We start from the raw sequence: 27318 nt of genomic DNA, 5'->3' as shown, positions 1-27318 counted from the left end.
CAGCACCGCCCTCCCCGGGGACTTCGGACCTGAACTCATCATCTTCATCATCAAAGCCTATCTACGTCACAGCTGAGATGAGATGAAGAAAAAAGTGATGGCCTGATCCGAACCGTTCCGCCTCACCATCTAGCGCCCCCAGCTCCGAAGAAGTTAGACCAGACGGGGCAAAGTCCGCGCGGCTCAAGACAAGTAATCCTCGGAGCAATGAACTGCTTAGTTACCCGACACTGGGCATCTACAACACAGTATCAGATAGTCAGGCATCGACAACATCCCTACTTTCCTCACCTGAAAGGACCTAAACGCCAGGGCAAAAAAAAGTCCCCGACTCATCAAAACCGTTTTGACTAACCAATACCTGGCCTACCTACCCAGCCTGACCGCTGGTGAAGATTGAATGAACCAACGGCGAACGAGGAACTTCTAGTCGAACGTGACGCCGAGCCTCAGCGCACCCGGCTAGCGCGTGTGATGAGAGTTGTTGAAGTGAAACGGGTGCGGGCCGATCTCCGATGTCCGCGAGCGTTTGAAGGACGGATGATGGATGATTGCTCCCCAGATGGATCGGGACCGGGACCGGGTTGGGTTTGGTTTTAGTTAGTTGCTAGCTTCACCGCAAACTACGTTTTCCGTGCTTCCCCGTGTTCAGTTGGTCAATCAACGACTTACACAGTATGGACTTGGGGTCAGGTTCCATGTTGTTGACTTCACACCTCCCCGTCCAAGGGGCTTGCGATCTTCGGCGACGGGCTCCATTCAGTCCTTGACCTGGCAAACAACGCAGACAAGAGAGAGCTCGTTAGTGTGGCACAGTAAGGTAACTACATCGGTGAGCTAAGAGTTGAATGCCCAACGGGTTGGCTGGTGGTAAGCAACACGCTGGATGGGTCTGGCTCGTATTATCGACACTAGCGAAAGTCGACGGCAATGCTGGCGCTCATAGCGGCATGGAGACCGACGATAATGGGGCGATCTCAAGGATCTACGCCCGTCCTCTCCTGCGTGTTTGCACATCCTACATCCGGGGGAGGGATGACTTCATTCAGCACAGGTTGAGGAAGCCTCATCTTGGGGCAAACCGAGCAAGACAAGCTTTCCCCCCTTTTCTACCTCTTCCTCGGTAATGATCGACAGATCGTCGCCGGCGAGTCTGGTCGCAACGTCGCAACGGTCGGATGGGAGGAGGACAACCCAGCTAGGTAAGCTTAAGTCACGATCTTAAGATCTACCTAAGACGTTGCAAAAGGGATACGTCAGGGCGAACTGTCCAAAGTATGGTACTGTACGGCTTTAACTCGGAGCGCTTGTCAAGAGGAACGGGTTTAGCGGTGCTGTAGAGGCAACCGTTACTAGCGACATTCAGGTAGTGACCCCGAGCATGACTTCTGGAAGGCTTCAATTGTTGGTCGTAGACATGCAGTTTCCTGTGTAAGTCGTCGCGGTTGGTTCAGCAAAGGCCCGGCAAATGCTTCGGGCCCGAACACCACGTTCGGCCCGTGGTGGAGGGGATGAACAGCCGCTGATCGCATCAGGGTGACATGGAGGCTCAATAGCAGCTTGTCGTTAAGGCGAGGAGCGTGGTATTCCGAAGTGCGATCTCGGATCACATTTACCTAGCTAGGTACAATACTTGCCTACTTAGCGGCGCGAGGCTGATGCTAGCCTTTCGAGGAGACCGAACAACTAAGAGATGCTCGATTGGTTCGGTGTTACATCCGACAGCTGTGTTCCGTGATGATCTTTTGGTAATAGTGCAGGGCAAATTACCACAACCACCAACTGTTGGTTCATGAACGACATGAAGCTAGGCCTTTTGAACAGGTCGGGTGGTCCCTGGGATAGAGGAGAAGGTGGAAGGCCAACAAGAGAGAAGAGCCCAAGAGAGTTCCTCCACACACCGGCAGTCTCTGAACCATGCGCGGCGGCGGCGACCTGCACCCCAACATGCATCAAACATGGCCCTGTCGGCCCCCAAGCACATCTTGAACACTTCGCGGGGTAAGACAATCCCCCCAGCGGTGAAGCTGTATGTAGACCGAACCGGGGCCCGACATGGATGGATGCAGGACCCGAGGAGAAGGAGCAGAAAAGAAAGCAACAAAGCTCCATATGTGAAGAAAGAAAACGGTACTTCTTTGTGACAATTCGTTCGATCGGGGGATTGATTGCATGCGGTGCAATGCGATGCAACACAATATCGAGGGCAACATTTGGGTTCAACGTCAATCCCGCGGACCTACTAGGTAGCTGGACCCATCTCATGCCTGGTCAACAGGTCGATCGAATCCAAGCAAAGCGTCATGGTGGTGGTGGTGGTGGTGGCGGCGGTATTGCCATGTATGAATTAAGTGGCGTCTTGGAGGCTTTGGTCGTGACCCGAACTCTCCGCACTCACACGTATTCCATACTGTGACCAAAGTGTGGGAAAAAACAAAAGACCCAGAACCCCGGCATCATCTTACCCCGGATTATCGTACGCTAAGTCAAGCATCTTTACTTTCAAAGAAAACATGACACTTGCAGGAGGGATCGACGCCACGCTGCATTGTTACGGATGAGGAGGTGAGAAGTGAACGGTGAGGAGGAGGGGGAGGTGGGACAAGCCCCCCAAGCGAGCATCATCACCTTCAGCTCGTTCAGCTCTGGGATGTGATTGACGATCTGTCTGGTGGTGGTAGTGGTGATGATGAAAGAAAGTGGAGGAGGCGGGGAGACGGGGAGGAGAGGAGAGAGACTCGCTTGAGGTGACAATGGAATTGTTTGACGAATCGAGCTCATGTCATGGAAGCAAACAAGGGGAAACCTTGCAAGTCGAAGCGGAGCGGATGGGAAGGAAGCTGCCGTCGGCTTCATCCTTGTTTCCTTGGGACGCCACAATGCTTGCACTCAAAGGCAGCGTTGGCGGGGCAAGTGAGAGTGAAAATGGAAAGTGTGAAAGTGAAAGTGCTCAGACCTCCGCAGAGCCTTCTTCCAAATAGGAAATATCTAGACAATTGTCACGACAAAGGCTGTTTCGTGCCTTTGTCGAAGAGGTTTGAGATTTGAGATTGGGATTTGCAACATCAGATCATTAATTCAAATCGGGAACCAACCCAATCACAGATTGGCCAATGGCTCAAGGTGACGGCGAGTGTGATTTTCATGCCGTGTCCCGGGCATCAATCAGTCCAACCTTGGCAATGGCAGTCAATAGTTTCGCACGCATGGATTTTCATGACGCTTCCCGGACCTGGAAGTTGGTGTAGTGGTATCTTCCCAATCTATCTTCACAATCCCAGGTCTGTACTCCGTGCTGACCATGCTCATCTACCCGACCAGCATCTGCGGTGGAAACCAAAGCAACCTCTGGCAGTGACATCCGGGTCTCCGGAGACGCTGGTGGACGACAAACCCATCCGCTCTGTCTGACCTTCCGGGCTGTCCTTCATGATTAAAGAATAAGACGCAACAAGCAACGCTCGGACCCAGATGCAACCACTTTAGTTCTGACATTTGACAGCATATACGACCAAGGCCAAATATCAGGGGTACGCGGGATGTCGGTGACACGACGATGCTTGATCGATACGCGCGGGGAGGTCATATAGTAGCTGAGTACACAGGGCAGCACACACACATGCTGTGTTCCCATCTCGGTTTTCTTGTTTCGCTGCTCCTCTTTTTTTTTTTTTTTCTCTCAATGTCTTTTCTCCATTGGGCCTTAACCACTTGATCTGGCAGACCCAGTAAGTCATAGGGCAGACATGGAGGGCTGGTGCATATGGTCGCCGCGTCTTTTGTCGGGTCTGTGGGGAAGAGATCAAACAAAGGACATGATGAGCCGAAGTTTGTGTGTATGACGACGCCGGGCCCTTCGCCGCCTGGCCCTTCGCCGCCGCGGCCTCGACATCCGGGCCTCCATCAAGGTAAAATCTGCCGTATAGCCTGCGTCTGCGTCTGCGCACGGGAGGGGAGGGTCAGACCAGACCCAACCCGAATGGCATGTTGTGGTCGTGCAACACAAATCCACGGGAAGGGCTGCGTCGTGTTCCATTTGTCTGTAAGCTCGGCGTGCCTTTGCAGGGACGGGTTCGAACACGCCGTCGTTTGATATAGGTATCACATCTTCCTGGATGTGCTTTTTGTGAAGGGAAAAGTTCATCTGAAGAGCTTACCAATGCCCGGCGCTACTGTCGAGATATGACAAGACCGGACCACGGCCGGGGATTGGATCTCGGAGAGATACCGGGCAGACCTCCGAGAGTCCGGAGGGTGGACAAGACCGAATGGGCCGGGCGAATCAGCTCTCTCAGATGCAGAGCCGTTGGCGGCGACAAAGTGGCCGTCGAGAAGGTCGGGAGGGGATGCAGAAGCACGTGGTGCTGCAATGGATGGGGTTGACTGGAACGCCGTGTTGTGCATGAGACCAGGCGAGAGACCCGAACTCTGGCCTGCTGCGTTTCCTGTCCTGTGGATGTGAGACAAGGCCGTTGGGGGCAATTAATGTGGAATTCTCAAGTAGAGTGGTCTGTCCCCCGACCTGCAGCTGGTCGGAAGGGTGGGGGGAGTGTTTCACAAGCACACCCACTTACATGCTGGAGAGAGACCCGACGGCCACGAGGAGGAGATGGGGGGTGAGAGAGAGGTTTCAGAGGGGCTTGAACGCCACACATTAGGTGATGGCAGAGTACTGTACCAGTTTCGTCCCCACGCAGGACTGTCGTCACCTCGCTGCCTCGGGATGATGGGACACTTGGGCCTCACCGACTCGGAGAAGAGTTAATAGAGACGACACTACCGAGCCGGTAGCTCTGTATGTACGTTGTATGTACGAGGTCGCAGTCTGCACAGTCCCATCTTCCGTGGGTTTGCTGCAGACTTGAGGTCGTCAAGGCTACTCCGTACATACTTATCAAGCCTCATGCGGGACGAGCCGGGCAGGGGAGCGGGGCATTTTCTGGGCATCTATGGCTGGGGAAGTGTTGTTGAGAGCCACGTCAAGAAGAAGAGTGCCGAAAGAAAGGGGGCGTTGAGTCATGTCTGGGACGAGTCGGGCTGTGGTGAACGTCAAGTCGAAACTCAAATTCCCCTTGGAGTTTCGTCTGCATTCCATTGTTTGAAATGTCCCCTTTTTCCCTTTTTTCCCTTTTCGAAGACTCGAGGCGAGAGCAATGGACAATGGACGGATGTGCTTTCACACATTCACACACTTCATGTCCAGCCAGGAAGGCGCCATGGGCCATATCGACAGATCGGGGGCGGGATCCTTGCGGGACGGTGATAGGATGCCGGCTACGGCCCGTGATAGCGGCGGTGATTGGCTGCAAGGCGCTGATTTACCAGCCAATGGCAGGGCACGGCGCTTAAGATCCCTGTCGTGTCGCCGGGCTCTCCACTTTTCCCCGCCGCCAATTCCCCCACCCGCCTCAAAGTTTGTAGCCAACCACACGCCGCAGACGACTTGGAACCTCGAAATCCAAGAACAAAAAAGCCCCGAACAACAATGGGACAATGGGCACAATGAGACGAAGCACGGGACGAGAGGGTCGGCTGCCGACGGCCATATGATCAATCCTTCCATTCTGTGTTTCGAGCCAGGCAACGTTGGGCCAACTCGTTCCAGTCCAGATCTATACAGTAAGTGAGTCAATAACCTCAAGTCAACCCTCAACACAATCTGCAGAGTAACCTATGTACCCTGGCAGCTCAGCCCAGCCCAGTCCGCTCCCGGCAGCGACCCGATCCTCGAGCGGCACAGCTGCTGCCCGGTGCGTCGTGCTGCTGCTGGTGCTGCTGCGGGGCAGCGTTCCCGCCTGCAGATCGTTGCAACGCTCCAGGCAAGGTACCACTGAAAAAGAATGGGGCCAGGGACAGTCCCTGGCAGCTAGGTAGCTTTGCGGTTGTGCAACATGCCCTCTGTGTGTGTGCACTCTACACTCTTCTGGAGGTAGGCTGTCCTCCCACGCCGCCATGCCGAGCCCCAATCTGCACTTTCGCCGAGTTCGCCACTCTGGGTGTTTTGCTTGAACCACGCACGGCACATATCTGCGACCGCCCTCTCAGCCCAGCCCCCAGGTGCCAGTCGGGGCTCCAGGTCTCCAGGTCAGGTCGTCCGCCTCGTCACCTCCGCTGGGCCCTCAGCTTGCAGGGCAGCGCCACCAAGAGAGACAGAAACCGGGTTCGGGTTCGTGGCCCGGGAGAGGGTGGGGACGGCAGATAAGATGGATGCTGATGAAGATGGGACGAATCTTTTACACTACCTTGGACAGTATCATAACTGAGGTGCTGCGAGAAGGATTTCTTTGCTTGCTTCTCACCATACCTATGGCCAGACCAAGCAGCAAGCAAACACCTAATTATATCCCTCTATTGCATGGACCATCGGCGCAGGATGCTGCAGAGCCAACCATGCTCGCTGCGGTCCGCTGCGAAGCACTGCTCCGAGCCCTTCCCAACCAGTGACAGGCCCAGATCGAAGACTCTCTCCGCTGCCGCGGACCGGGGGGGGGGTCAGGACCCCGTCCTCCCCGAGCCCACGCCGCCTTCTTACTCGACGGCACTACCCCGGCTCTCTGTCGTCCGCTGCCACCAAATGGCCATGTCGGGGCATGTTGCTGCCGCTTGCCCTCCTTCGAGTCAATGCGCATCTTGCCATCTGCCCTACTCCCAGTACTCCCCCCCGCGGGAACCAAACACCTCACCACCCCAGACCCTGGTCCGCCCACATCTGAGTCCTCAGATTCGTGTTTTCACTCTTCAAGCGCAAGAAGGGCACAAGCCAGAGAGAGAGGAGAGACGAGAAGCGTGGAGAAGCCGCGTCTGTATTCGCACGGCGTGTGTATGTAGTTCATTTCATACCATCCCATATGCACAAATTGCTGGGCACCCTCGAGGACACGAGGTCACCAACCCGTTCGTTCCCCTTGCTCCCCAGAAGCGAAGAGCGAGGGCGAAAAAGAGGGCGCGGGTTTTCCTCTGCCAGACCTCTTATATCGTGCTCTTGGCTCCCATTCAGTGGCTGGTTGTTGGCGGCCCAGAGAGAGAGCGAGAAAGAGTCCCGCTCCCGCTTAAGCGCCAGCCGTGGCTAGGGTCGTCTTATTTTCCACACACACCCTACCCAAGCACCTCGTGGCAGCTGCGTGTGCTTCTTGCTCTGTTGGCCTCTCATCCCCTTTTCTTCCCTCTCTCTCCCAATCTTCTTGCATGCCCAAGAGCGGTAAAATAGAACATCTCGCCATCACACCCGCGCTTGTTCTGTGTGCGCCTGGGAGCGTTGTTGTTGGCAAGAGAGGCGCCTAGCAGCTTGCGTGTCCCACCCACCGCCCACTTACACGCACCATCTGCTCAGACAGACAGACATACAGACTTTGCCGTGTCCTCGCTGCTGCTGTTCCTCAACCAAGCCTCGTCTATCTCTCTACGTACGACTCCGAACCTGCTTTGCCGCACAAGCGCCGAGAGATCTTTCTGAGAAACTCGGTCCCGGGCCTTTGCCGCCGCCGTACCGTGCTCACCGGCAGCAAGTCCTGCGTCTACGGCGGTATCCGCTTCTCCTGGTTCCATCCCATCCCCCCTCCACCCACCCAAAAGCAAGACGCCTCCCCGGTGCAACCATACGGCAGATCCAAGACTCCGTACCCTCCCGGCCCTTTTCCAAATCCCGTCTTTTTCGTCTTTTCCTCCTTCTTTCCCTCTCCACCCCCCGTGCTTCCCAGGGACCACATCGGACCCGCAAGCTTCCCGACGACATCCTCCTCCTCCTCCGCCTCGACATCTTCTGTACCGGACACCGAAACCTCGCGGCACGCCGTCGACACATGCTCCGAGAGCACCTCGAGATTCGGCTTTCGTAGTCGCACGGACAACGTCTGGGAAACGTACCGGCCACGGGAGCTCACAGCAACGACTGCCCTTGTTCCATATGATGCTGGGAGGTTGGACCGTGTAGCCTCGCCATTCTGTTTTTCTGCCTCGCCCGCTCCACGCCTTTCTGTGGACGCACCATTGCATCCTGATCGGTATGTTTCAAACACACACTCTGCCTGCTCCCCACCTCCCGTCGCTATAACTTCGGCGGTCCATGCCGTCCGTCCTCCACCGCCGCCCGGCCGGACGCTGCTCAGCAGTGCGTAGTGTCCTCCGGGGCCGGGTGCCGACGGCGAATCCCCTCTGGCTCGCGTGACGACACTGGACTGCAGGCACCCGGCTGATTATGGATACGATTCTACTACCAGGCGGGCGTCTTCCTCGTTAGAACCCCCCCTCGTTGGGGATCCCTCCTCCATATAGCTCAACACCGCCGCGGTCCCTCTTTCCGCGTTCTCTGGCTTAGTCTTCATCCGCCATGTCTGCCACCGGACTCCATGGCTCGCGGAGCCGTGCCGGCTCGAGCACCGCAACCCACGACAAGACCCGACTCGCCCATATGCAGCCAGGCTACACCATGCCGGCGACAGCAGCCCCGACTTCGACGCTGGGCGGCGTCCCCCGATACTTCGAGCCATGTGCCGCCACCGCTTCCATGTTCCTCTACGCCCAGGGCACTTCAGTCGTCTGCTGCCACTATGATACCCTCGCCATCGAGCGCCGGTTTGCTCGCCACTCGGAAGAGATCCAGTTGCTCGCCGTCGACAACCACAGCGATATCGGTGCCGGGCGACTCGTGGTGAGCTACGATGCTGGCCAGACGGCCATTGTGTGGGACTTGATGACGGGCGAGGAAGTTGCTCGCTTCGCTTCGTACGAGAATCTCACGTGTGCTGCTTGGATGAGGAACGGGAATGTTGCGTTTGGTGAGTGGCTGTTGCTCTTCATCCATGTGGGATGAACTCCGCGGATCTTGGGCTGACAGAGTTTATTTACCCCCCTTTTCCAGGCAATATTCAAGGAACCGTGATCCTCTTTGAGCCCACAACCTCAGAACACCTCTCGACGAGGACGCTCGACCAAATAGCCGTCACGGCCATCTCCCCAGCCGCCGACTGTAGGACGTTTGCGATCGGGTATCAGAACGGGTCTCTATTGATTGCTACTCTCCAGCCCAGGTTTACCATCCTCCATAATCTCACGACATCAAGAGGCCCGTCACCCATCGTGACGCTCGCATGGCACGCCTCGTCGTCCCGGTCAAAATCCGACATGCTCGCGGTGCAGACGCTCGATGGCGACCTCCGCGTTTGGAGCGTGCCCAAGACGCACAACGCCGACGACCCGGCCAAGATTGTGCGCATCCTCAAGAGGACAGAAAACTACCTCGTCGGTCCGAACTGGATGGGCTGGTCCAAGAACGGGCGCATTATTCAGTTTTCAGAAGGGTGAGTTTTTTTTCAGGAAAGATGTGGACTTGGGGGTGAGAGATGTCTGCGAAGAAAAATATACTGAACCGGTGCCTCTAGAGAAACAATATCCTGGGACGTGCGGACAAAGCACGTCACATACGACACGATCCCGACGCTCGAGACAGTCCGTGGCCTCGCCGTCTACGGGCCCGGGGCTACGCTGTTCACGCTGGGCGCTAACAACACGGTCCAGCAGTTCGACCTGAACGCGCCAGCCATGATGGTCAACAACGTGCAGCACCCGGCCAACCTCCTCCCGCCTTCCCCGCCCATTTCGCTCGAGGCTGAGGACAAGAGCAACGCCGGCAACATGTCCGAATCCGAGTCGCAGGTTCCGATCGCCTTCCGCCCCTCCGAGCTCTCCGAGGACGACGGCCGCTCGCCCCTGGCTCGCTACCTGAACGCCAGCGAAACCGAGGAAGACTACCGCCCGACGACGCCCGCGTCCGGCATCACCCAGTCCAGCGTCTCCATCTCGTCGTCGCAATCGCAGGTCGCCGCGCGGCGGCGGTATCCGGAATCGACCGTTTCGAGGGGGCTGACGGAGCACACGTACATCTCGGCGGGCTCGTCGCTCCGGACGCCGATGAGGGAACGCGAGACCATGTCGACGGCCAGCTCCATGTCCTTTGCTAGCTCTCAGCCTGTGTATCCGAACCGGGCACCATCGCGGCCATCGCGGCTTCGCCACGAGGTTCCGCGCAGCCCGGACGACGGGCGCGTGACGGATCTGTTCAAGTTCACCCGGAGCCGGCTCGCGGACGTGCCGTACAAGCCGCCATACACGATGGAGCATACCCGGCTGACCAACGACGACCTGCGGCGGCAGATGCTGAGCACCATCTTTGGGTGGCACAAGGACATCGACGGGCTCATTCGCGACGAGATGGAGCGGCACCCGCTGGGCTCGCCCAACCGCATCCTGCTGGCCCGCTGGCTGGGCGATCTCAACACCGACATCCTGTCTATGGGGTCCGAGAACATGACGTCGTCGGACTGGATGCTGCTCGCGCTGAGCGGCATCGGCAACCAGGCGTCGCAGCACAAGCTGGGGCGCGCCTACGTGCAGCGGCTGCTCGAGGCCGGCGACGTGCACACGGCCGCCACCATCATGATCGGCATGGGCGACCACAACGACGCCGTCGAGATTTACGTTTCGCACAAGAAGTACATGGAGGCGCTCATCCTGACCTGCCTCTTCTTCCCCTCGGCCTGGGAGCGCCAGGCCCAGATCGTCAAGAAATGGGGCGAGTGGGCCGTCCAGCACGGCCAGCGCGAGCTCGCCATCCGCTGCTTTGCTTGCTCCGGCTGCGAGTCCACCGAGCCGTGGTCCTCCCCTTCGGCCCAGCAGCTCACCTTCCCGAGCATCGCCCAGACCGCGCCGCCGCCCGAGATGCTCAGCCCGCCGCTCTCGCCGCCCGTCCAGAACCTCGGCCCCCAGCGGAGCATCGCCAAGTCGTCCGCCCTGAAGCTTATCACCAAGTTCGACGGCCAGGCCAAGGCCAGGTTGTTCAACGACGACGGCGGCAAGACCCCGATGGCCGGCGCCGCCACCCCGATCCTCGAGTCGGCCCTCTCACCCGGCGGCGACCCGGCCACCGCCGTTCTCCGCGGGAACCGCAGCGCCTTCAACACCCCCGCCACCGCTGTCCCTCCTGCGCACGGCTTTAGCCGCAATCGTCTGCCGTCCATCGGCGAAGCTCCCGACTCTGCCGGGCGCGAGGGCCCCGTTGATGACGATCTCAGGCGTGGTGGCGACGGGTACGCCAGCAGCACTTTCGCGCCGTCTGACGTGTCGCACGAGTCGGCCATCCGCACGCTCGAGATGGCGCGCCCCAACACGGCCAGCCCGCGGCTTGTTAAGGACAAGGGCCGGGGCGGACCGTCGCCGGCTCCAGGACTGCGCACCGCCAGCGGCAATAAGGGCCCGCGCAGCCGCATCCCTGAAGGTCTGGACCTGTCGCTGCGGAACTTGAAGGAACCGCCAGCACGCGACGACATCACCTCCCCCGAACCCTCCGCCACCTCGTCCGCTGCCGGCGCGCGCTACCACTGGCCATCTCGCCGGCGCGGGCCGGGCTCCACGGCGGGTTCCGTCGCCAGCTCCGTGGCGAGCTCGTTCGCCTCGGCCGCCTCGTCCAACGTCAGTCGCTCCAACCGCTACCAGCCCAAGTACATCGACGATTACATCCACAGCCTCGCCGCGGCGCAGTCGTCGTCGTCGGCCAAACAGCCCACTGCAAGGGGAACCAGCCGCGAACGTCGCCGCGACGCAAGCCAGACCCGCACCCGCGGAGACAGGGACGTGTCCCGCGACCGCGGCCGCGGGATCGCTGTTGCTTCGTCAGAGGCCGGGTCGGTGCGGAATTATACGCCCAAGGGCGGCAAGCGCTCGCCCAAGTCGCCGGTGCCGATGTCGCCGGAGGATTTGCTCACACTGTCGTCCACTCCTGGGGTGGAAGGCGGTAGCGGCAGCGGGGAGTATGCCGCATCGGCGCGGAGGAGGCATCAGGTGGAAGATTCCGAGGGCGAATTCGACCATCCCCCGCCGTCCAGCCAGCCGAGCACGGTGCGGAAGGTGGGGTACGTGGACGTTGAGACGACGCGCGGTCGTACCGAGAGGAGTCGGAGCCGGAATGCCAGCCGGGTCGGGCGCGGGTCGAGCAGGGCGCGGAGTCCCGGCGACGGCGGCAATGGCGTCCGTGAGAGGGGCACGAGCACGATGCGGCGTAACGCCCCGCCGGCGCTGGATTTGCGCGGCCGCTCGAGGTCGCGCGGGCCTGTGGCTGTGGCGCGGCGCTCGCCGTCCTCGCCCCAGCCCATGTCCTCGGACGGGTTGCGCCGGCATATGTATGACTCGGATGATGATGATGAGGATTATCGCCGCGCGGTAGAGGATTTGGAGAGGTTCCGCCAGCGGAATAATCGCAGCACCAGCCGCGCGGGGAGGGGACATGGTGGTGATGGCGTCATGTCGCCCATGTCGACGCGGTCTGGGTGGTCGGCGCGGGAGAAGTCGGAGCGCAAGCACCAGACCAGCGCTTCTCTCGGCGGCAGTGGCAAGATGACGCCGGGCCTGCAGACCCCGGCGCCGATGCAGCTCGTCTCGGATAGCCAGGGGGATCTGAAGGTGATCAAGGACGAGAGGCAGCTGAAGAAGGAGCAGGCGGCGCGCGAGCTCGAGGAGCGTCGCAAGTCGCTCGCTCGCAGGCCGTCGGCGCCGCCGATCGTCCACCCGGACGAGCTCAAGCCGCAGCAACAGCCGGCGTCTGCGGGCTTGCCTCAGCTGCTGCCCAGCACGACGTACGTGCCGCCGCGCAAGGAGGATCTGCCGTTCCGCAGCGCCAGCGTGGATCCCGACGCCGGGCGGAACCAGCGCGGCATGTATGCCAACCGCGGCCCGGCCATCGGCCTCCCGGCTACGCCGCGGGCCATGCGGCTCGTGCTTGACGCGGAAGCGCGCCGCGCCGGCAGCAGCAGCGTCCCGCCGGTCCCGTCGTCGTCCTTCTCCCAGCAGCTCCAGCAGCAGCAACAGCAGGCTTTGTCGGGTGGTCGTCAGTCGCCCAAGAAGCAGTCGACCGAGGAGCGTTCTGCGCCAGCAGCAGCCAAGGACGACATCCCCCTCCTTCTCCCAGCCACGGTCTACACCCCGCCACCATCCCAGCAGCGCATCGCCCAGCAAATCGGCCGGTCCATGTCGGCGCCGCCGCAGGACCTGGTGCAGCCGCTGCAAGGCGGCCACTCCCGGCGGCCGTCGTTGATGAACTCGATGCAATCCAGCGGCCGGCGCCCCTCGCACGACGCGGGCGCTCCGTCCCGGCGTCCGTCGCAGGACAATTCCGCCCCAATGATGTCCAACAACAGCCATAACAATAACAACAACAACATCCCCCCTCCGCCCCCGCCTCCGGTCCCGCCCATGCTCAAGGAACTCCAGCACCTTGCCCAACCGCCCCCTCCCCCGCCGGCTCCCCTGCCGCACATGGGCGGTCCCAAGCCCGTCGTCTACGGCGGTAGCACCTCCGGGTTGATCGAGATCGTCATGGACGAGGAGGACCAGCAACCCCAGGGACAGCAGCGGCGCTCACCGTCCCCTCCCCAAGCTCCCCAGCAGCAGCAGCAGCACATCATCCCCGTCGGCGAAGCGCCGGTGCCAATCCTCGCTCCTCCCAACCCGCGCAACGCCAACAACCAGCAGCAACAACAACAACAGCAGCAGCAACAGCACAAGGAACACACCCGCGGCCGCAGCATCGGCGACAACATTGGGGCGCGCATCACGCGGGCGACCGAGCGGATGCGGTCGGCCAGCCGCAACCGCGGCGGGCGGAGCACCGCGGATATCGAGCAGCAGCAGCCGAGGGAGTACACGCCGGCGCCGTACGAGAGCGTGCCGCCGCTGTCGGTGCTTCAGGCCCATCACCATCAACATGGTCCGCCAGTGAGCATGCTGAACAATGCCGGGTATAGGTTGCAGAACCAGATGGTGCTGCAGCAGGTGCAGGCGCAGGTGGCGCAGCAGGAGAGGGGGGGCGAGTTTCGGACGGGGTTGCATCAGAGTGAGATGATTTTAGTTTTTTTTTTTTTCTTTTATTTTTTTTCTTTCTTTTTTTCTTGATTTATTTGGTTCTTCTTTTCTTCATTGACTTGATTCTTTTTTGGTTTGGTTGATCTGGGGAAATGACTTGGATTTATTTGGATATTATTGGGTTTCGTATGGGTTGAATGGGATGTGTGTGTTTTGGGCGGCAGCATGTTGTTTGTTTGGTGTCTTTTCTTCTGTTAACTTACCACCACCTCTTCACAATCTATTTTCCAAACAAAAATATTCCCAACTCAGTCGTTTTGTGGTTCAAATTTCTCTTGTTTTTGTCTTCTTATTTTCCATGACTTGATGACTCAAGAAATTGTTATCCCTCCTCTGCTGTTGAGGAGAGGGATATATGGTGGTGGTGATGGATGGGGAGGAGGAGTGTTTCGAGGAGCGAGAGGCCAGACTGGATATTGAGACTCGAGAGAGCCGAGGAAAATAAAAAAAAAAAAAAAAACAAGACAGACAGAGACGGGAACACAAAAGAGAATAGGTATTCTTGGAGGACTGGGACGGATGGACGGGACAGGACTTACATTGTTGCCTCGCGGCACTGTGTTTGGATGTTTGGATGCGGACAGGGGACGTTGATGATGGAGTTATTTTTTTGTTCGATTCTACGAGATAGTTTGCTTTTCTTTTTGCAGATGGGGTGCTGGATTTTGTAATGGGTGTTTTTGGTAGTTGATGGTAGTGGAATATAGGAATGATGGTTGTTGTTTTTGCTATCAAGTGGTCCAGCGTGTTGTTGCGTGCAGTCTCCACAGCGCCTCTGGCGATGGTGATGTTTCAGACCCTATTGTTGAGGATCTACAACCACAACCACAACATCGAGCAGCAATAACAAGCCACAACACGCTTTTTATTTTTGCAGATGATCAGAGACAGTCAAGATTGATCTCGGCGAGTATTTTGGTATCCTTTTCAGTAGCAAAACAAAAAGGCAAAAAAGTGTACAAAAAACAAAAAAAGGGAGTTGACATCCCCATTTCGTACCCCACACTCCAAACCCCCAGCCGTCGTCATCCAGCGCGCCATCTGACGGTGAAGATGCCTCTGCGGAGTGAAACCTCCCTGAAGTGTCATCTTCATTGCTTAGGGCCACGCGCAGCGATCGCGGGTTACCCATGCGAGTGGGTGGCCACCGCGAGATTCGTGCTGGGCGCCGCTGGGGGGATCTTACGGAAATGGAGCGTAGGTGCGAAAATATCGAGTGCCTCCGAATCCAAACTGACCATTACAGTCGGGAACTTGCGCACAAAAATCAGATACATATATCGTGATCTGCAAGAGGGGCTACTCTCAGGGTTAGGGTGCAGTCTGCTTATCGATAACTGAATCAACTCGCGACTCCAACACGCGCTGGCAACATCGACTCTCCTGCCTCTGCCTTCCTTGTTCACTTTCTTGCCGTGGACCAATTCGACAGGGAAACCACGGGCAGGTCTTGTGGGCTGTTCGACTCTTGCAGAAAACATGAATATTCCCAATTTATTTACTCGGTGGTGATGCACCCCAAAACATCCCGGAGAACCTAACCAACACCAACTATAATCAACCGAGCAAGCAACGACAAAAGACAAGACAACAAACACCATGCCCATGCTCACCACCTCGCCGCATCTCTACATTCGCCGCCCCTCCCCGACCACCGCCGAGTTCACCGTCACCACCTGTCCACCGCTGACCCTCCCCTTGCGACTCCTCCTCTTCGCCCTCTCGCTGCTCCGTCTCGCCCTGCTCTCCGCCGCCCTCCTGACCCTCCACGCCCGCCTGGCCCACCGCCTGCCATTCCTCGCCTCCACCGCTCCAACAACCGTACAATTCCCCTCCTCGTCCTCTTCACCGTCAGCACCACCAGAAACAACAACCTCCACCCTTCTCCAAGGAGGAGGAGGAATCCACCCCTTCCTTCTCCATCAGCACCACCACCATCAATCCCCCAACCACCGACTCCAACAACATGCCGCAGCCGCCGACACCCCAAGCTTGCTAACCCTCCTCCTCACCCTCGACATCCCCACCCTCCTCTCCGCACTGGTGACCTCGGCCGCGCACTCGCGCCCGGCATTCCTCCTGGCGCGGCTTCTCCGTCCCGTCCCCGACGCCGCCGCGGTCCTTGCCGCGCTGTTCATCGCGTACTTTGCGGTCTGCTGGCGCCTGCACCGGACCGAGTCGGTCCTGGTGCTGCGCGGGTTGGGCATCCAGACGTCGAGCGCCAGGGGGATGGCGGTGGAGGGGTTGTTGACTTTTGGCGGCGCCGGTTGGACTACTAGCTCTGGCAATAGGACGGTTAGTGTTGGAGTTGGTGGTGGTGGTGGTGTTGGGATGAAAGGGGACAGGGTGAAGGATGAGGATGATGGGTTGGTCAACAGATCGCTGGCGCGACTCAAAGGGTGGGTGCTCCGCGGGCTGACGCTCGGCTGGGGAGCGTGGGGGGCGCAGACGAGGTTTATTCCGACGGAAAAGATCCGGGATGTCTTGATCAACGAGGCGTTTCGCGGGTTTGAGGTCAGGTACTATTTGATCGTTGTGGTGGAGGGGGAGGAGGAATTGGTGGTGCTGTTTCCGCAGCTGTTGCCGCGCAGGAAGATTGTGGAGGCCGTGTGGAGGGGGGTCAGAGGGTGCTTGTGGGAAGGGGAAGGGTGGGAAGAGGCAATGGATGATGGAGAGAGGAGAGGAGCCGAGGCAAGACGGAAGGAGGGGATAGGGATGGAGGAGTAGATTATTTTTTTGGGTATATTTATTTTATCATTTTTGTTACTTTCTTCTTCTATGCGTGTTATTGGTCTTCTACATTGCTTGCTGCCGCGGCCTCCTTGTTCGCCTTGATGACGCTACGCCAGTTCTTGGTTTTGGCAAGCTCCTCGGCATTAGCAAACCCCTTGCTCTGCGCCCACTTGTCGTTGACTTCCTGAGGCGACGGCATCAGCTGCCGCTTCATGACGGGCACGTACGACCCGCCCGACCGCGATGAGTTGCCGCCCTCAAATATGCGCTGGCCCCCGAGCAACTTGTCGGGCCCCTGGGACTCAGCCAGGCGCCGGTTGATATCCGGTTTCTGCACGAACATATTCAGCAGCTGCGCCGCCAGCAACTCGTCCATCTTCCGCTCCCTCCACGTCTCCCACAGCTGGTCCACCAGGCCGTTGCCGCCGTACAGGAACGTTGGCTTGTCTTCGCCCACCCACACCCAATCGACGGCGTCTTTCATGTTCAAGTCTACCTCGGCATCCGGGTCATGCGCCTCGGGGTCGTCCTCACCATCACTACTTCCGCCGCCGCCGGAACCCCCCTTCAAGGGGAAGATACAATCCCACAAGACGAGAGGCACCTCGTCCGCCATCTGGTAATTCGGCTTGCGCGGATTGCGCGTGATATCCAGCAGCTCGGTGACCACCGACGGCTTCTCGAGGCCCTGCCCGACCAAGAACAAAATCGACACCATGTGCCGGATCTGATGCCACAAAAACGCCGACCCGCGCACCAGGAAGTAGTACACCTTAGGGTACGTGCCGAACGGCGCCATCCCTTCGGGCCGAAAGTCCTGCTGCAAAACGTACGGCAGCGCCGACGCCGCGCCGTCCACCTCGACGATATCCGCCTCGAACACGCGCCGCGTAAAGTTGGTGATCTGCTTGGTCCCGTCGACCTTGCAGACGTTGCGGAAGTCGTGGGCGCCCTCGAACAGCTTGGCCGCCTCGCGCATGGCCGCAATGTCCAGCCACCCTTCGTGCCCCGGTTTGCCCTGCGGGTGCACCGCCCCGGGAAACGGCGAGAAAGCCGGCTGCGTGAAGTAGTAGCGGTACTGCCGCTCGCGGCAGGAGAAGCGCGCGTTGAAGCCCGCGGGTAAGGTCGGCGCCCAGGCGAGCACGCGGATGTCGTCGGGCAGGAGGCGGTTCAGGACGCGCGGGTAGTTGATCTCGTCGGCGATGGGGTCCCAGGCGGGTTTTCCATCATCACCACCCTGAGCTTCGTCCCCCTCAACTTGATTTTCTGGCCGGTTGACCGGGCGATTGCTCCGCAGCCGGATCGTGATGACCTGCCCGAAGGCGCTCACGCCGCGGTCGGTCCGGCCGCACTTGGAGTACTCCCACGGGGAGAAATCCACCTTGTCCGGGTCGTCGGGCCAGATGAGGCAGCTGCGGACCAGCGCGCGCCACAGCTCGCCCTCGATGGTGGGCAGCGGGCTGGTGGCTTGGTATTCGAAGCCGCCGTAGCGCTTGCCCAGGTAGGCGAGCTTGAGGGCGACGTAGCGCGTCGAGTATTTGGAGGGGTCGATGCGGGCGGGTTTTTTCTTTTTCTTGTTGGCGGCAGTGGAGGAGGGGGTTGGGCCTCCTTGTTGTTGCTGCTGTTGCTGCTGCTGTTGCTGGGCTGGGCGCTTGTGTTTGTTTTGCGATGTGGTCGCTTGTTGTTGTTCTTGTTCTTGTTGTTGCTGTTGGGCCTTGAGCTGCTGCTCAAGTTCCCGGACACGCTCGAGGAGGCGGTCGCGGGACCAGTCTTGGTAGGGATCGGCTGGGGCGTCGGCCATGGTGGTGGGAGTTATGGGTGGTGGTGATGGCAGTGATGAGACGAAAGTGCGTCTACTCTGTGAAGTGAAGACGGAAAAGACACCAAGTGATGTTGAGGGGGGTGGCGACGGTCGCAGTACTGGTAAAAAGGCGAGCAGCGTGCAATCTTGGACTGTCTTGAGGGTCCGGATGCAGCTCGTTGCGATGGCCTTCATGTGGCCAAGGCACAGTATTATTCCGTCCTTCAGTCAGTTTCCGTCCACTGACTCTGACTCCCAGCCCTTTAAAGTTCATGAACTTTCTTGAATCCGACACTGCTGCATGCTGCTGCTTCGGGTGGCAGCAGGTGAAAAACGATTGCTCCATGTGTTCTGTCAAAAAATAATGTGGGGCAGGGGAAAGGCGATAAGCCAAAGTGGGATGTCGATAAGGAGGGGTGAGCCCGCTCTGGGTATAAGTCCATTGGAATGACTTTGACACCGGCTGCCGTTCTCTAGCAGAGCCATGCCTAGGTCTCATTTCAGGGGTACTGCTCACAATGGAAGAAGAACATACCATCACCATATTGTTGCTTGGGGATGAGAAATGTGGGAAATCAACATTCCTATCGTCAGTATTTACTATTACCCCTCAACAACGTAGCTCTCTATTATCCAATCTCACCCCTTAGTCTCACATCTAACCCTGAGCACCTCACAGTCGCATCAGCCAAGGCCGGCAGAACCTCGACGGCTGCCGCCCCATCACCCTCCTCCGGGACATGGACCAGCCCTTCATATTCGAAGTGCGCAGCCGCAAGGGCCAATACCGCTTCGAGTTCTACGACACGTCCAGCCCCGAGAACTGGCGCCTGCTCCGCCCTGACATGGTCATCCTCTGCTACGACATAAGCCAGCGTCTCAGCCTCATCAACCTCAAGCACGTGGTATGTACTGTTCCTCAAGCCCCAAGCCCATTCATACAATTCCTCTAATAACCCAAATCCCCCCTTCCCAGTGGCTCCCCGAAATCCGAACCGCCTTCGCCAGCGACTCGCTCCCCCTCCTCGTCCTGGGCCTCAAGCGCGACCTGCGCTCCGAGGACGATCCCAACGGCATCATCTACCCGCAGGAAGCGCACCGCGTGGCCACGGAGATGCGCGCCGACAGGTACATGGAGTGCTCGGCCGTCACGGGCGAGCTGCTGCCGCTCGTGTTTGACGACATCTGCGCCACCGCGCTCAAGACGACCAAGCCCGAGGGCGGTCAGAGCGAGGGGGGTTGCGTGATTATGTAAGCGGCTGTTGTAACGGGGGTCGGAGTATGTAGTATGCACCGGCTGATGGTTGAGGCGGGCTGTGCCACGAACCGGCTGGGTGGTTTTGTGGTGGTGGAAGATGATGATGGCCGCGGAGTAAGATACTTTGGCAGTGCGGTGTAGGGTGTGACAGTTGGGGGAAGGAACCGTCATCAACCGCTCCCACCACCATCACCATCACCACCACCGCCATATTGCTGGCGGCCGCATTGGGGTAGTAACTCGCATCTCCTCAATCGGTCGCTCAGCCGCCGCTATTTCTCGACCGACGGCACGGCGTCCCCGTCCATCTCTCCCTCGGCACCGTCCGCTGTTGCCTCACCATCACCCTCACCACCCTCCTCCTCCTCCTCCGGATCCGGGCGGCCGAGAACCTCTCCGATAATCTCGACGATGCGGTTCTGCTCCTCCTCGGTGAAGCGCTCCTCCATGTCCTCGATGGCGGTGCTCAGCAGGGCGCTGGACGAGGGGCGCAGGTTCAGAATGGACAGCAGCTCGCCCTTGGTCAGCTCCCCCGGCAGGTCGGCCTCGCGCAGCCTCTCCATCAAGCGCGGGATGACTTCGGGCGAGTAGTCGTGCTTTTCTTCTTGCTTCTCGAGAGGGCTGGGCTTGGTGGTGAGGTAGGTCATGACCTGGGGGAGGTTGGTTAGTTTTTATGATGAGGGAAATTAGAGAAAGACCAAGGGGAACCGACCTCGTTCATGATGTGGAAGGCATTGGCGGGGATCCGGCGGCCCTGGGCCTTGTTGTTGCGCCGCTGGTCGAGAATGTGCTGGTAGACTTCATAGTTGGAGAGGAGGGCGTTTTGGGACTCGAGGACCTTCATTGTGGCTTTCGGGTTTGTTCAGCAGGGCTGTCGAGATAACCGGAGATGAGGCTAATATGGCTAGAGAATGTCGGTATATCCCGGTGTATATCGAGTCCTGTTCACCGCTCACTTAGGTCACTCGAGGTCACTCTGGACCAAGCTTCATCAATCAATCCTGGAAAACACACAAGACTCCAAGGCACATGACGATTGCTCTGTTCCGTGAAACTCAATGTCGGAAGGCTAAAAAGTGGGGCCACCGTGCTCCGTTCCGGGCCGTTGAAAGCTCTGGATGCTCTTGCCTGTTCCGCCCCCAGCCAATCAGAGCGGTCATTTTTGGCGTCTGCCCCGCCGAAAAATTCTCGCACCGTCATTGCCCAGTCCCGATGGTGAAATGCATGACATCTCTCTTCCCTTTGCTCGACTCACACAGTTACGATACTGTATCCCATACTTCCCTTCCCGTCTTTCACCTCAGGTTGTCTCCGCGTGTCCCAAAAGATCGACGTCAGATGCCGAAAAAATGGAACCAACAGAGAGGCGAAAACGGCGAGAGAATGCAATGCTGGGCGGCCGGTGACTGAGAATGCCAATGGAAGCGCGGACCCGGAGAAATTTTTTGTCGCTTGGTTTTTTTTCTTCATCCCCCCCCCTGCAGCCCCACGGCCCACGGTCTGCCCGCTGCCGTCTCCAGTTCTTCCACACCGCGGGGACTGCCACTGGACTGCCACTGGTCTGGTCTGGACTGTGGACTGCCTTGCCTGGACTGTGAGAGCAATAAAAGTTACTTGAGGTCTCGCCTCTTGGACTTTTGAATGCATTGCCGCCTTCGAACGAGCGCTTTTCTCCTCGAACCAACCTCCAACCTGCATCTGACTCGGCATTTCAAGATGCTTCCTCTGTGATATTCCCCTTGTCTTTGTCTCTCTCGACTCGTCTCAACTTTTGTTTCCCTCCTATCCACTTTTCCCTCCCTCTCTCCACTGCTCACTGATCCGGACCTTGGGTGTTTCGTGCTCGTGCTCGGTCCCTCGTCCATCCGCAGACAAGCCGGTGACTTTTTTTTTTTTTTTTTTAGGTTCCCAAGGTCCAGTTTCACTGCGTCCTTGTTTCCTCGGCGATTCTTTCTTAGCGACAGTGAACCGTGCCCCGTCCGTCTCCGACTCTAGCTCGGGCCATCTGGAAAGCCTTTACACTTTTAGCTTTCTAAACGTCATCGGATCCCGGTCCAACCTTTGCCAACGACCCTTTCTATCTATCCCTTCACCTTTCGACAGATAGTTTGGGTTGCTTGTTGGAATCGTCAACCTCCTCGTCGTCAACTTCTCGTCACTGTTGCTCCAACACCAAAACGACAAGGCTTGACGAGTAACTACACCCTCCGCCCGCATCCCGTCTGCCTGCCGCAACCACGTCGACCTAGGTACCCCCACGACCTCATTTTTACCCGGAAAAGCCATCCAACCACCCGGATTGCATCATCGGTCCTGATTCAGCCCGGCCAACCCCCAATTGACAGCCCAACATGGTCCGGAACATCGTGGTCCTCGGCGGCAACTCGCATCCCGCTCTGGTCGAGAGCGTGTGCAACATCCTCGCCATCCCGCCTTGCAACCGGATCTTGACCAAGTTCTCCTCGGGAGAGAGCCGCTGCGAGATCCAAGACTCGGTGCGCGGCAAGGATGTCTACATCATCCAGACAGGCTTCGGCGGCAACGGCAGCCGCCTCAACGACCACTTCATGGACCTGTGCATCATGATCTCGGCCTGCAAGACGGGCTCGGCCCGCCGCGTCACCGCCGTCCTGCCGCTCTTCCCCTACTCGCGCCAGCCCGACCTGCCGTACAAGAAGTCCGGCGCGCCGCTGTACAACAAGCCGGGCAGCACCGACAACGGCGGCCGTAAGGATTACACGTTCGAGAGCGTCCCGGTCACCCCGGGCCCCGGCGTGCCCCGTAGCGCCGGGCTCACCAACGGCGACGGTTCTGCCGACCTCTCGAACCGCTTCGCCAAGATGGGCGTCAACGGCACGAGCTCGCCCGTCAAGTCGAACGGCGACGGCTATTTTGTGAACGGCAACGGTTACCACAGGAGCACGGGGAGCTACACGACGCACGACTACGAGAACGCGACGCATGCGTACGCCTTCGAGGCCAAGCCGGGGTACAAGCAGTGGGTGGCGCAGGCGGGGACGCTGATTGCCAACCTGTTGACTTGCGCTGGCGCTGATCATGGTGCGTAGTTTTCCCCGGTTGTTGCTTTGGCGTGGGGGGTTATTCCCGGGAATGCTTGAACTACGCTAACACAGACTCTAGTCATCACGATGGACCTGCATGACCCTCAAGGTAATGTGTAACGCGGCCGAGGCAGCCCTGTCGTCCTGAGCCACCTGCTGTGCGCGGGTTATGACGCAGGCGGCTCTGCTGTCTTGGCTTGTGTCTCACAACCATCCTGAGATACTAACTGTCCTCTGTACAGTGCAAGGATTCTTCGATGTCCCCGTGGACAACCTCTACGGCCGGCCGCTCATCAAGCGGTACATCCAGACCTACATCCGCAACTACAAAGACGCGGTCATCATCAGCCCAGACGCTGGCGGCGCAAAGCGCGCCACGGCCATCGCCGATAGCCTGGGCGTCGAGTTTGCGCTCATCCACAAGGTACGTCCGTCCCTGCTGACCCTCCCTCAGTCTACCCCGCGCAAATACTAAACCCCACCCGCGCACAGGAACGCCGCCCGACCAAGATCACGGACCGGCAAAACGCCAGCATGATGCTGGTCGGCAACGTGGCGGACCGCGTGTGCATCCTGATCGACGACCTGCTCGACACGGGCAACACCATCACGCGCGCGGCCAAGCTGCTCAAGAAGGAGGGGGCGACGACCATCTACGCCATGGTGACGCACGGCGTGTTCAGCGGGGACGCCATCAACCGCGTGAAAGCGTCGGCCATCGACAAGATCATCGTCACCAACTCGGTGCCGCAGGACGAGCATAAGCAGGCGCTCGGCGACCGCCTCGAGGTGCTGGATATTTCGCCCATCTTCGCCGAGGCGATTCGCAGGGTGCATCATGGCGAGTCGATTAGTGTGCTGTTTAACTATGATTGAGTGAGTGGGGAGGGGCGGATGGGGGGTGGAATGGTGTTGAGGAGTTGGTTGAGTGAGTGAGTGAGGTAAGTTTCATGGAATGAACACGGCAACGCAAACAAAACAACGGAGGGATTGGGATACACAACAAAAATGGCGGGCGGCGATGGTGCATTGTCGTTTGAAATATCCATACGAATAGGTCAGGTTGGGTCAGGGCGGGTTGGTGTGCGCCTGGCTTCCACCAAGTTTTTGTTCCAGATTCATGAGGACTGGACAGGCAGGAACAGGTCAGAACCAGCTCACCTCGCACTCTATCCATCCATGACCATCACAGGTACGCATATCAAGAGGCGTGGGACGGATGGGTTGGGTGGGTGTAGTGTTTATTGTGGAATGCCGCCCGATGGTTTGTTTTTCTCTGGGGCATCCAATGGCTTCTACTTCTTCGCACATGAGAGAGAGAGAGGGTCATAATCCTGGCGTTTGGTGGGGGGATTTATAGTTTTGTTTGTCTGCTTTGTTGTTTGATTTCACTTTGGTACGTACGCAAGGGTCATCATCATTGTCATCGTTATCGTTATCGTCATCATCATCGTTGAGTCGGCATATCAGTGAGTATCGGTAGATGGGTAGATGCTTGAAGGGCTGGGAGAGACGGAAGACGTACGGAGTGCGCAGGCATATATATACATATATCTATGGGTCTATAGTTTTCCTACACTTTGAGTGTGCACTTGTTTGGTTGGGTAGGTAGGTGTTTCTTGCATATGTTGGAACGGGTGGTATATTAAGTATTTTTTTTCTTTTTACTTGGTGTAGGGTGGTGATTTATTTTTCAACAGAGAGCATTAGACTTGGAACACATCCGGGAATACATACAGATCATCATTCCAAGACCGAGTCTTGTGTTGTTGTTTCATTCCCCCTACAAACATCTTTTTGAGACTTTCTCCTCGTCGGACAGGCGGACGCAGCCGATGCGGCAATGGGGTTGCTGCACCTCCTTCCCCTCCCCCGCATCCGCCCCCGGTCGGCAGCGGGCAGCGGCAGCGGCACAAGCCGGATCTGCTTGCTGCGGTGCGGTGCTGTGCTCCATCCAACGGCCGGGTGCGCGGCGGCGGCAAGGTCCGGGGGATACAGGAGCAGGGGTCATCTGAGCTGGGCGGGCGGCGGATGGGCTGGATCATCCCGGGTCCCATCCCCGCATTTTTTTTTGTCGGGGTTTGTCTCTGTCCTCTCGGCGGGCTTGGCGTGTGTCTCCAAGAAATGTTGCGATGGGGTTTGTGTGTGTGACGCAATCGAGGGCTGTCTTCACGAATTCCCCTTCTTCTGGGTGAGGGGGGAGTTTTAGGCTTTTTTGAAGTGCCCTCGGTGGAAGTGGGTGGTATGTAGGGCACCTACATAGGGACGTATTGGTACTGTGTAGGTGGTGTGGTGGTGTGGTGTGGCGAATGTTTTTTTGGCGGAGGATGGCAAAAGCGGAGGGGATGGGGAAAGTGGATGGTGAGGTTTGCACTATGGACGGACGAGTTCACTTGTTTCACTTGCCCATTCCCTTGGAACTGGCGGATGGGCTTGGACTTGGTCATGGGGTTTTGAAAGGTCCACCTACGGAAGGCGGTGGAAGTTGGTGATGGCATAGGTGAAGGGATTCCTGGCAACTGCTTTGTGGGTTTGCCATGAATAAAGTTCGGTTGACGCTATACTTCCAAGGACAGGTCACAACTCGAGGGAGTTTGTTCCAAGTCGAGGTGTTGCATTGGAGGGGCTGGTATATAGACACGTGCAGTGCTTTAGACCGGATCTTGGTTATCATAGCGTCAACTGAACGTTGTCCTCCAAGCAGTTCTGTAGTGCTGTTGTCGTTGATCATTAGAAAGCTGTGAACGTAACTAGCGTAAAAGAAGAACTGCGCCACCAAGCCAGCGAACGGACCCAGTTTGGGGATGGTGGTGATGGGATGATCCATCCTCGCCCCTCGTCAGCGAGCCACATCGTGTGCCGGGAAGACGACAGGCAAGCGTCACGGAATCATAATTTCAACTGGAGAATATCAACTTACTTTCTCACTTCATCAATCAACACAACCTGCTGTCCTTCTTGGTCAGATCTTTCCTCTCCTCACACCACATTTCCCAATCGTCAACATCAAAACCCCTGGAGAAGAACACTGCCAAGCCTCTGAAGGAACTAGTCGCTGGCGCGCCAGCACACCGGCCTACGACCACCTACGACACCGCACCGCACCACCCACTACGGATACGCTACCGGCTTGACAACACCCCGGCCGGCCGGCCGGCTAGACAGCTTTCGAATCCCACAGCAGGACGGCCACGAACAGAAAAGAAGACGGACACGCTAGCCAGTTGCTCCGTACCACACCTTGCTTCACCTTACCCGGTTGGTTGGCGCTCCCGGCGGTCTGCGGCATCTCAACGACGACACGAGGACAACGCTTCGGCATTGACACGACCTAGTTGACTCACAGAGCAGCACCCCCCCAGCTCCTGTGGCCTCACCATCCCTGACATGGAGGAACGCACACATTTGCTACTTTCGAAATTGTGTGGTCCGGATTGAATTAGGACAAACATTTTTTACCTGAGAGGAATTACTTAAGAAGGCGAATTAAGCGTTGCTTTTTGCGCTCTTCTTCGACCCACGGGAGAGGAAATTCTTCGGTGAAGCCGGCAGCAAGCAACGCTTTGCATTCGGGTTGGTGGGAACATTCAGCCTTACAGGCTTTGACTAAGAATCGGTCTTGGATCCGGGCCTGGACCGGGTGTGTGAAGCACGGGACGAGGCGAGGTCCGTTTTTTTTACTCGCTTTTTCACTTACACACCCTTGGCCGGCCACATCTCGGCGTCAGGGCCAATAGCTACCGCGGCTTGTATAATTTTTTTTCTTCTTGTTTCTCTTTCGTTGTGTTGGTCACACTTTTTTTCGCAGATACATTCTTTTTACACTTTTTATTCTTTCTTTTCTTGTTTCTGGACATTTTTCTGTTTCTGCTTTCTGGGGCCTTATATTCTTGTTGCAGATCTCTATTCACTGATATCCACCCCCTTCCGCTCGTTCCGTTGCAGGTGTTAGTTAGTCTCTCTTATCACCAGCTCCTGAGAGAGAGACTCGGGCAGGAACGACAGCACGCAGACGAAGCGCAGGATTCATCGTGTATTTTGTTCATTTTTAAAAAAGGAAAAGAGAAAACCAAAAAAAAACTACGAAAACCACAGAAACAACCATCACAATGTCAAACTTCTATACGTCCTCACCACCGGGACCCCTAACAGCTACCTCAACCGCCTTCTCCTCACCCGTTTCCACCGCTCCCAACTCCAACGTCCACCTCCCCCTTCCGCAGGGCTACCAAACCCCTCTGGAACCCGACCAACCCACAACGACAACCTCACCACCACCACCATCTCACCCCTCCAAATCCAAATCCAAAACCCCCGCCCTCACTCTCGACATCCCCGACCTAGAAGCCGGAGAATCCACCACCCGAGGCCGCGGCAAGTCAAGAACCTACCGTCGCGGCGGCCCATGCGCCGGCACGAGCGCGGACGGGAAAGCCGGTGGTTGTGTGCACCATCACCATCATCATCACCACCATCACCACCACGGTCACGGTCACGGAATCTTCCGGCACTTGCATTTCCACTCGCGCGAGTTCAGCCCGGCGCCGAGTTGGCGG

The 27318-nt window shown here is 58.0% G+C and overlaps 11 protein-coding genes across 11 annotated transcripts; 6 read left to right on the top strand and 5 right to left on the bottom strand.

The window, feature by feature from the left end:
- Positions 1–2263: 2263 nt before the first annotated feature.
- Positions 2264–3358, top strand: VTJ04DRAFT_8918 (uncharacterized protein; the record flags this gene model as incomplete). Its single annotated transcript, XM_069367407.1, has 2 exons — positions 2264–2340; positions 3322–3358. The coding sequence occupies 2 exons, from the start codon at positions 2264–2266 to the stop codon at positions 3356–3358; spliced, it is 114 nt and encodes a 37-aa protein (XP_069215739.1).
- A 444-nt stretch (positions 3359–3802) lies between these two features.
- Positions 3803–4404, bottom strand: VTJ04DRAFT_8917 (uncharacterized protein; the record flags this gene model as incomplete). Its single annotated transcript, XM_069367406.1, has 2 exons — positions 3803–4020; positions 4158–4404. 2 exons carry the CDS (start codon positions 4402–4404, stop codon positions 3803–3805), a joined length of 465 nt encoding a protein of 154 aa, XP_069215738.1.
- A 791-nt stretch (positions 4405–5195) lies between these two features.
- On the top strand, positions 5196–8115 carry VTJ04DRAFT_8916 (uncharacterized protein; the record flags this gene model as incomplete). The annotated part of the gene is made up of 5 exons (XM_069367405.1): positions 5196–5623; positions 5693–5824; positions 6454–6588; positions 6722–6820; positions 7386–8115. The coding sequence occupies 5 exons, from the start codon at positions 5196–5198 to the stop codon at positions 8113–8115; spliced, it is 1524 nt and encodes a 507-aa protein (XP_069215737.1).
- Positions 8116–8326: 211 nt separating this feature from the next.
- On the top strand, positions 8327–14215 carry VTJ04DRAFT_8915 (uncharacterized protein; the record flags this gene model as incomplete). Its single annotated transcript, XM_069367404.1, has 4 exons — positions 8327–8774; positions 8858–9296; positions 9378–13879; positions 14073–14215. The coding sequence occupies 4 exons, from the start codon at positions 8327–8329 to the stop codon at positions 14213–14215; spliced, it is 5532 nt and encodes a 1843-aa protein (XP_069215736.1).
- Positions 14216–14219: 4 nt separating this feature from the next.
- On the bottom strand, positions 14220–15435 carry VTJ04DRAFT_8914 (uncharacterized protein; the record flags this gene model as incomplete). The annotated part of the gene is made up of 4 exons (XM_069367403.1): positions 14220–14317; positions 14379–14636; positions 14908–15141; positions 15411–15435. 4 exons carry the CDS (start codon positions 15433–15435, stop codon positions 14220–14222), a joined length of 615 nt encoding a protein of 204 aa, XP_069215735.1.
- Positions 15436–15507: 72 nt separating this feature from the next.
- On the top strand, positions 15508–16635 carry VTJ04DRAFT_8913 (uncharacterized protein; the record flags this gene model as incomplete). The annotated part of the gene is made up of 1 exon (XM_069367402.1): positions 15508–16635. The coding sequence occupies one exon, from the start codon at positions 15508–15510 to the stop codon at positions 16633–16635; it is 1128 nt and encodes a 375-aa protein (XP_069215734.1).
- Positions 16636–16693: 58 nt separating this feature from the next.
- On the bottom strand, positions 16694–18442 carry VTJ04DRAFT_8912 (uncharacterized protein; the record flags this gene model as incomplete). The annotated part of the gene is made up of 1 exon (XM_069367401.1): positions 16694–18442. One exon carries the CDS (start codon positions 18440–18442, stop codon positions 16694–16696), a length of 1749 nt encoding a protein of 582 aa, XP_069215733.1.
- Positions 18443–18960: 518 nt separating this feature from the next.
- Positions 18961–19697, top strand: VTJ04DRAFT_8911 (uncharacterized protein; the record flags this gene model as incomplete). Its single annotated transcript, XM_069367400.1, has 3 exons — positions 18961–19031; positions 19122–19347; positions 19419–19697. The coding sequence occupies 3 exons, from the start codon at positions 18961–18963 to the stop codon at positions 19695–19697; spliced, it is 576 nt and encodes a 191-aa protein (XP_069215732.1).
- A 275-nt stretch (positions 19698–19972) lies between these two features.
- On the bottom strand, positions 19973–20544 carry VTJ04DRAFT_8910 (uncharacterized protein; the record flags this gene model as incomplete). The annotated part of the gene is made up of 2 exons (XM_069367399.1): positions 19973–20350; positions 20413–20544. The coding sequence occupies 2 exons, from the start codon at positions 20542–20544 to the stop codon at positions 19973–19975; spliced, it is 510 nt and encodes a 169-aa protein (XP_069215731.1).
- A 1507-nt stretch (positions 20545–22051) lies between these two features.
- On the top strand, positions 22052–23638 carry VTJ04DRAFT_8909 (uncharacterized protein; the record flags this gene model as incomplete). Its single annotated transcript, XM_069367397.1, has 4 exons — positions 22052–22760; positions 22842–22871; positions 23005–23186; positions 23255–23638. The coding sequence occupies 4 exons, from the start codon at positions 22052–22054 to the stop codon at positions 23636–23638; spliced, it is 1305 nt and encodes a 434-aa protein (XP_069215730.1).
- A 192-nt stretch (positions 23639–23830) lies between these two features.
- Positions 23831–24773, bottom strand: VTJ04DRAFT_8908 (uncharacterized protein; the record flags this gene model as incomplete). Its single annotated transcript, XM_069367396.1, has 2 exons — positions 23831–23889; positions 24554–24773. The coding sequence occupies 2 exons, from the start codon at positions 24771–24773 to the stop codon at positions 23831–23833; spliced, it is 279 nt and encodes a 92-aa protein (XP_069215729.1).
- Between the last annotated feature and the right edge of the window lie 2545 nt (positions 24774–27318).

The sequence above is a fragment of the Mycothermus thermophilus genome (assembly GCF_041956435.1).
Source record: "Mycothermus thermophilus strain CBS 625.91 unplaced genomic scaffold VTJ04scaffold_6, whole genome shotgun sequence".
Taxonomy (NCBI): Eukaryota; Fungi; Ascomycota; class Sordariomycetes; order Sordariales; family Chaetomiaceae; genus Mycothermus; species Mycothermus thermophilus.
Note: the sequence above shows the minus strand (reverse complement) of the source record. Positions and strands in the feature narration are given on the sequence as shown.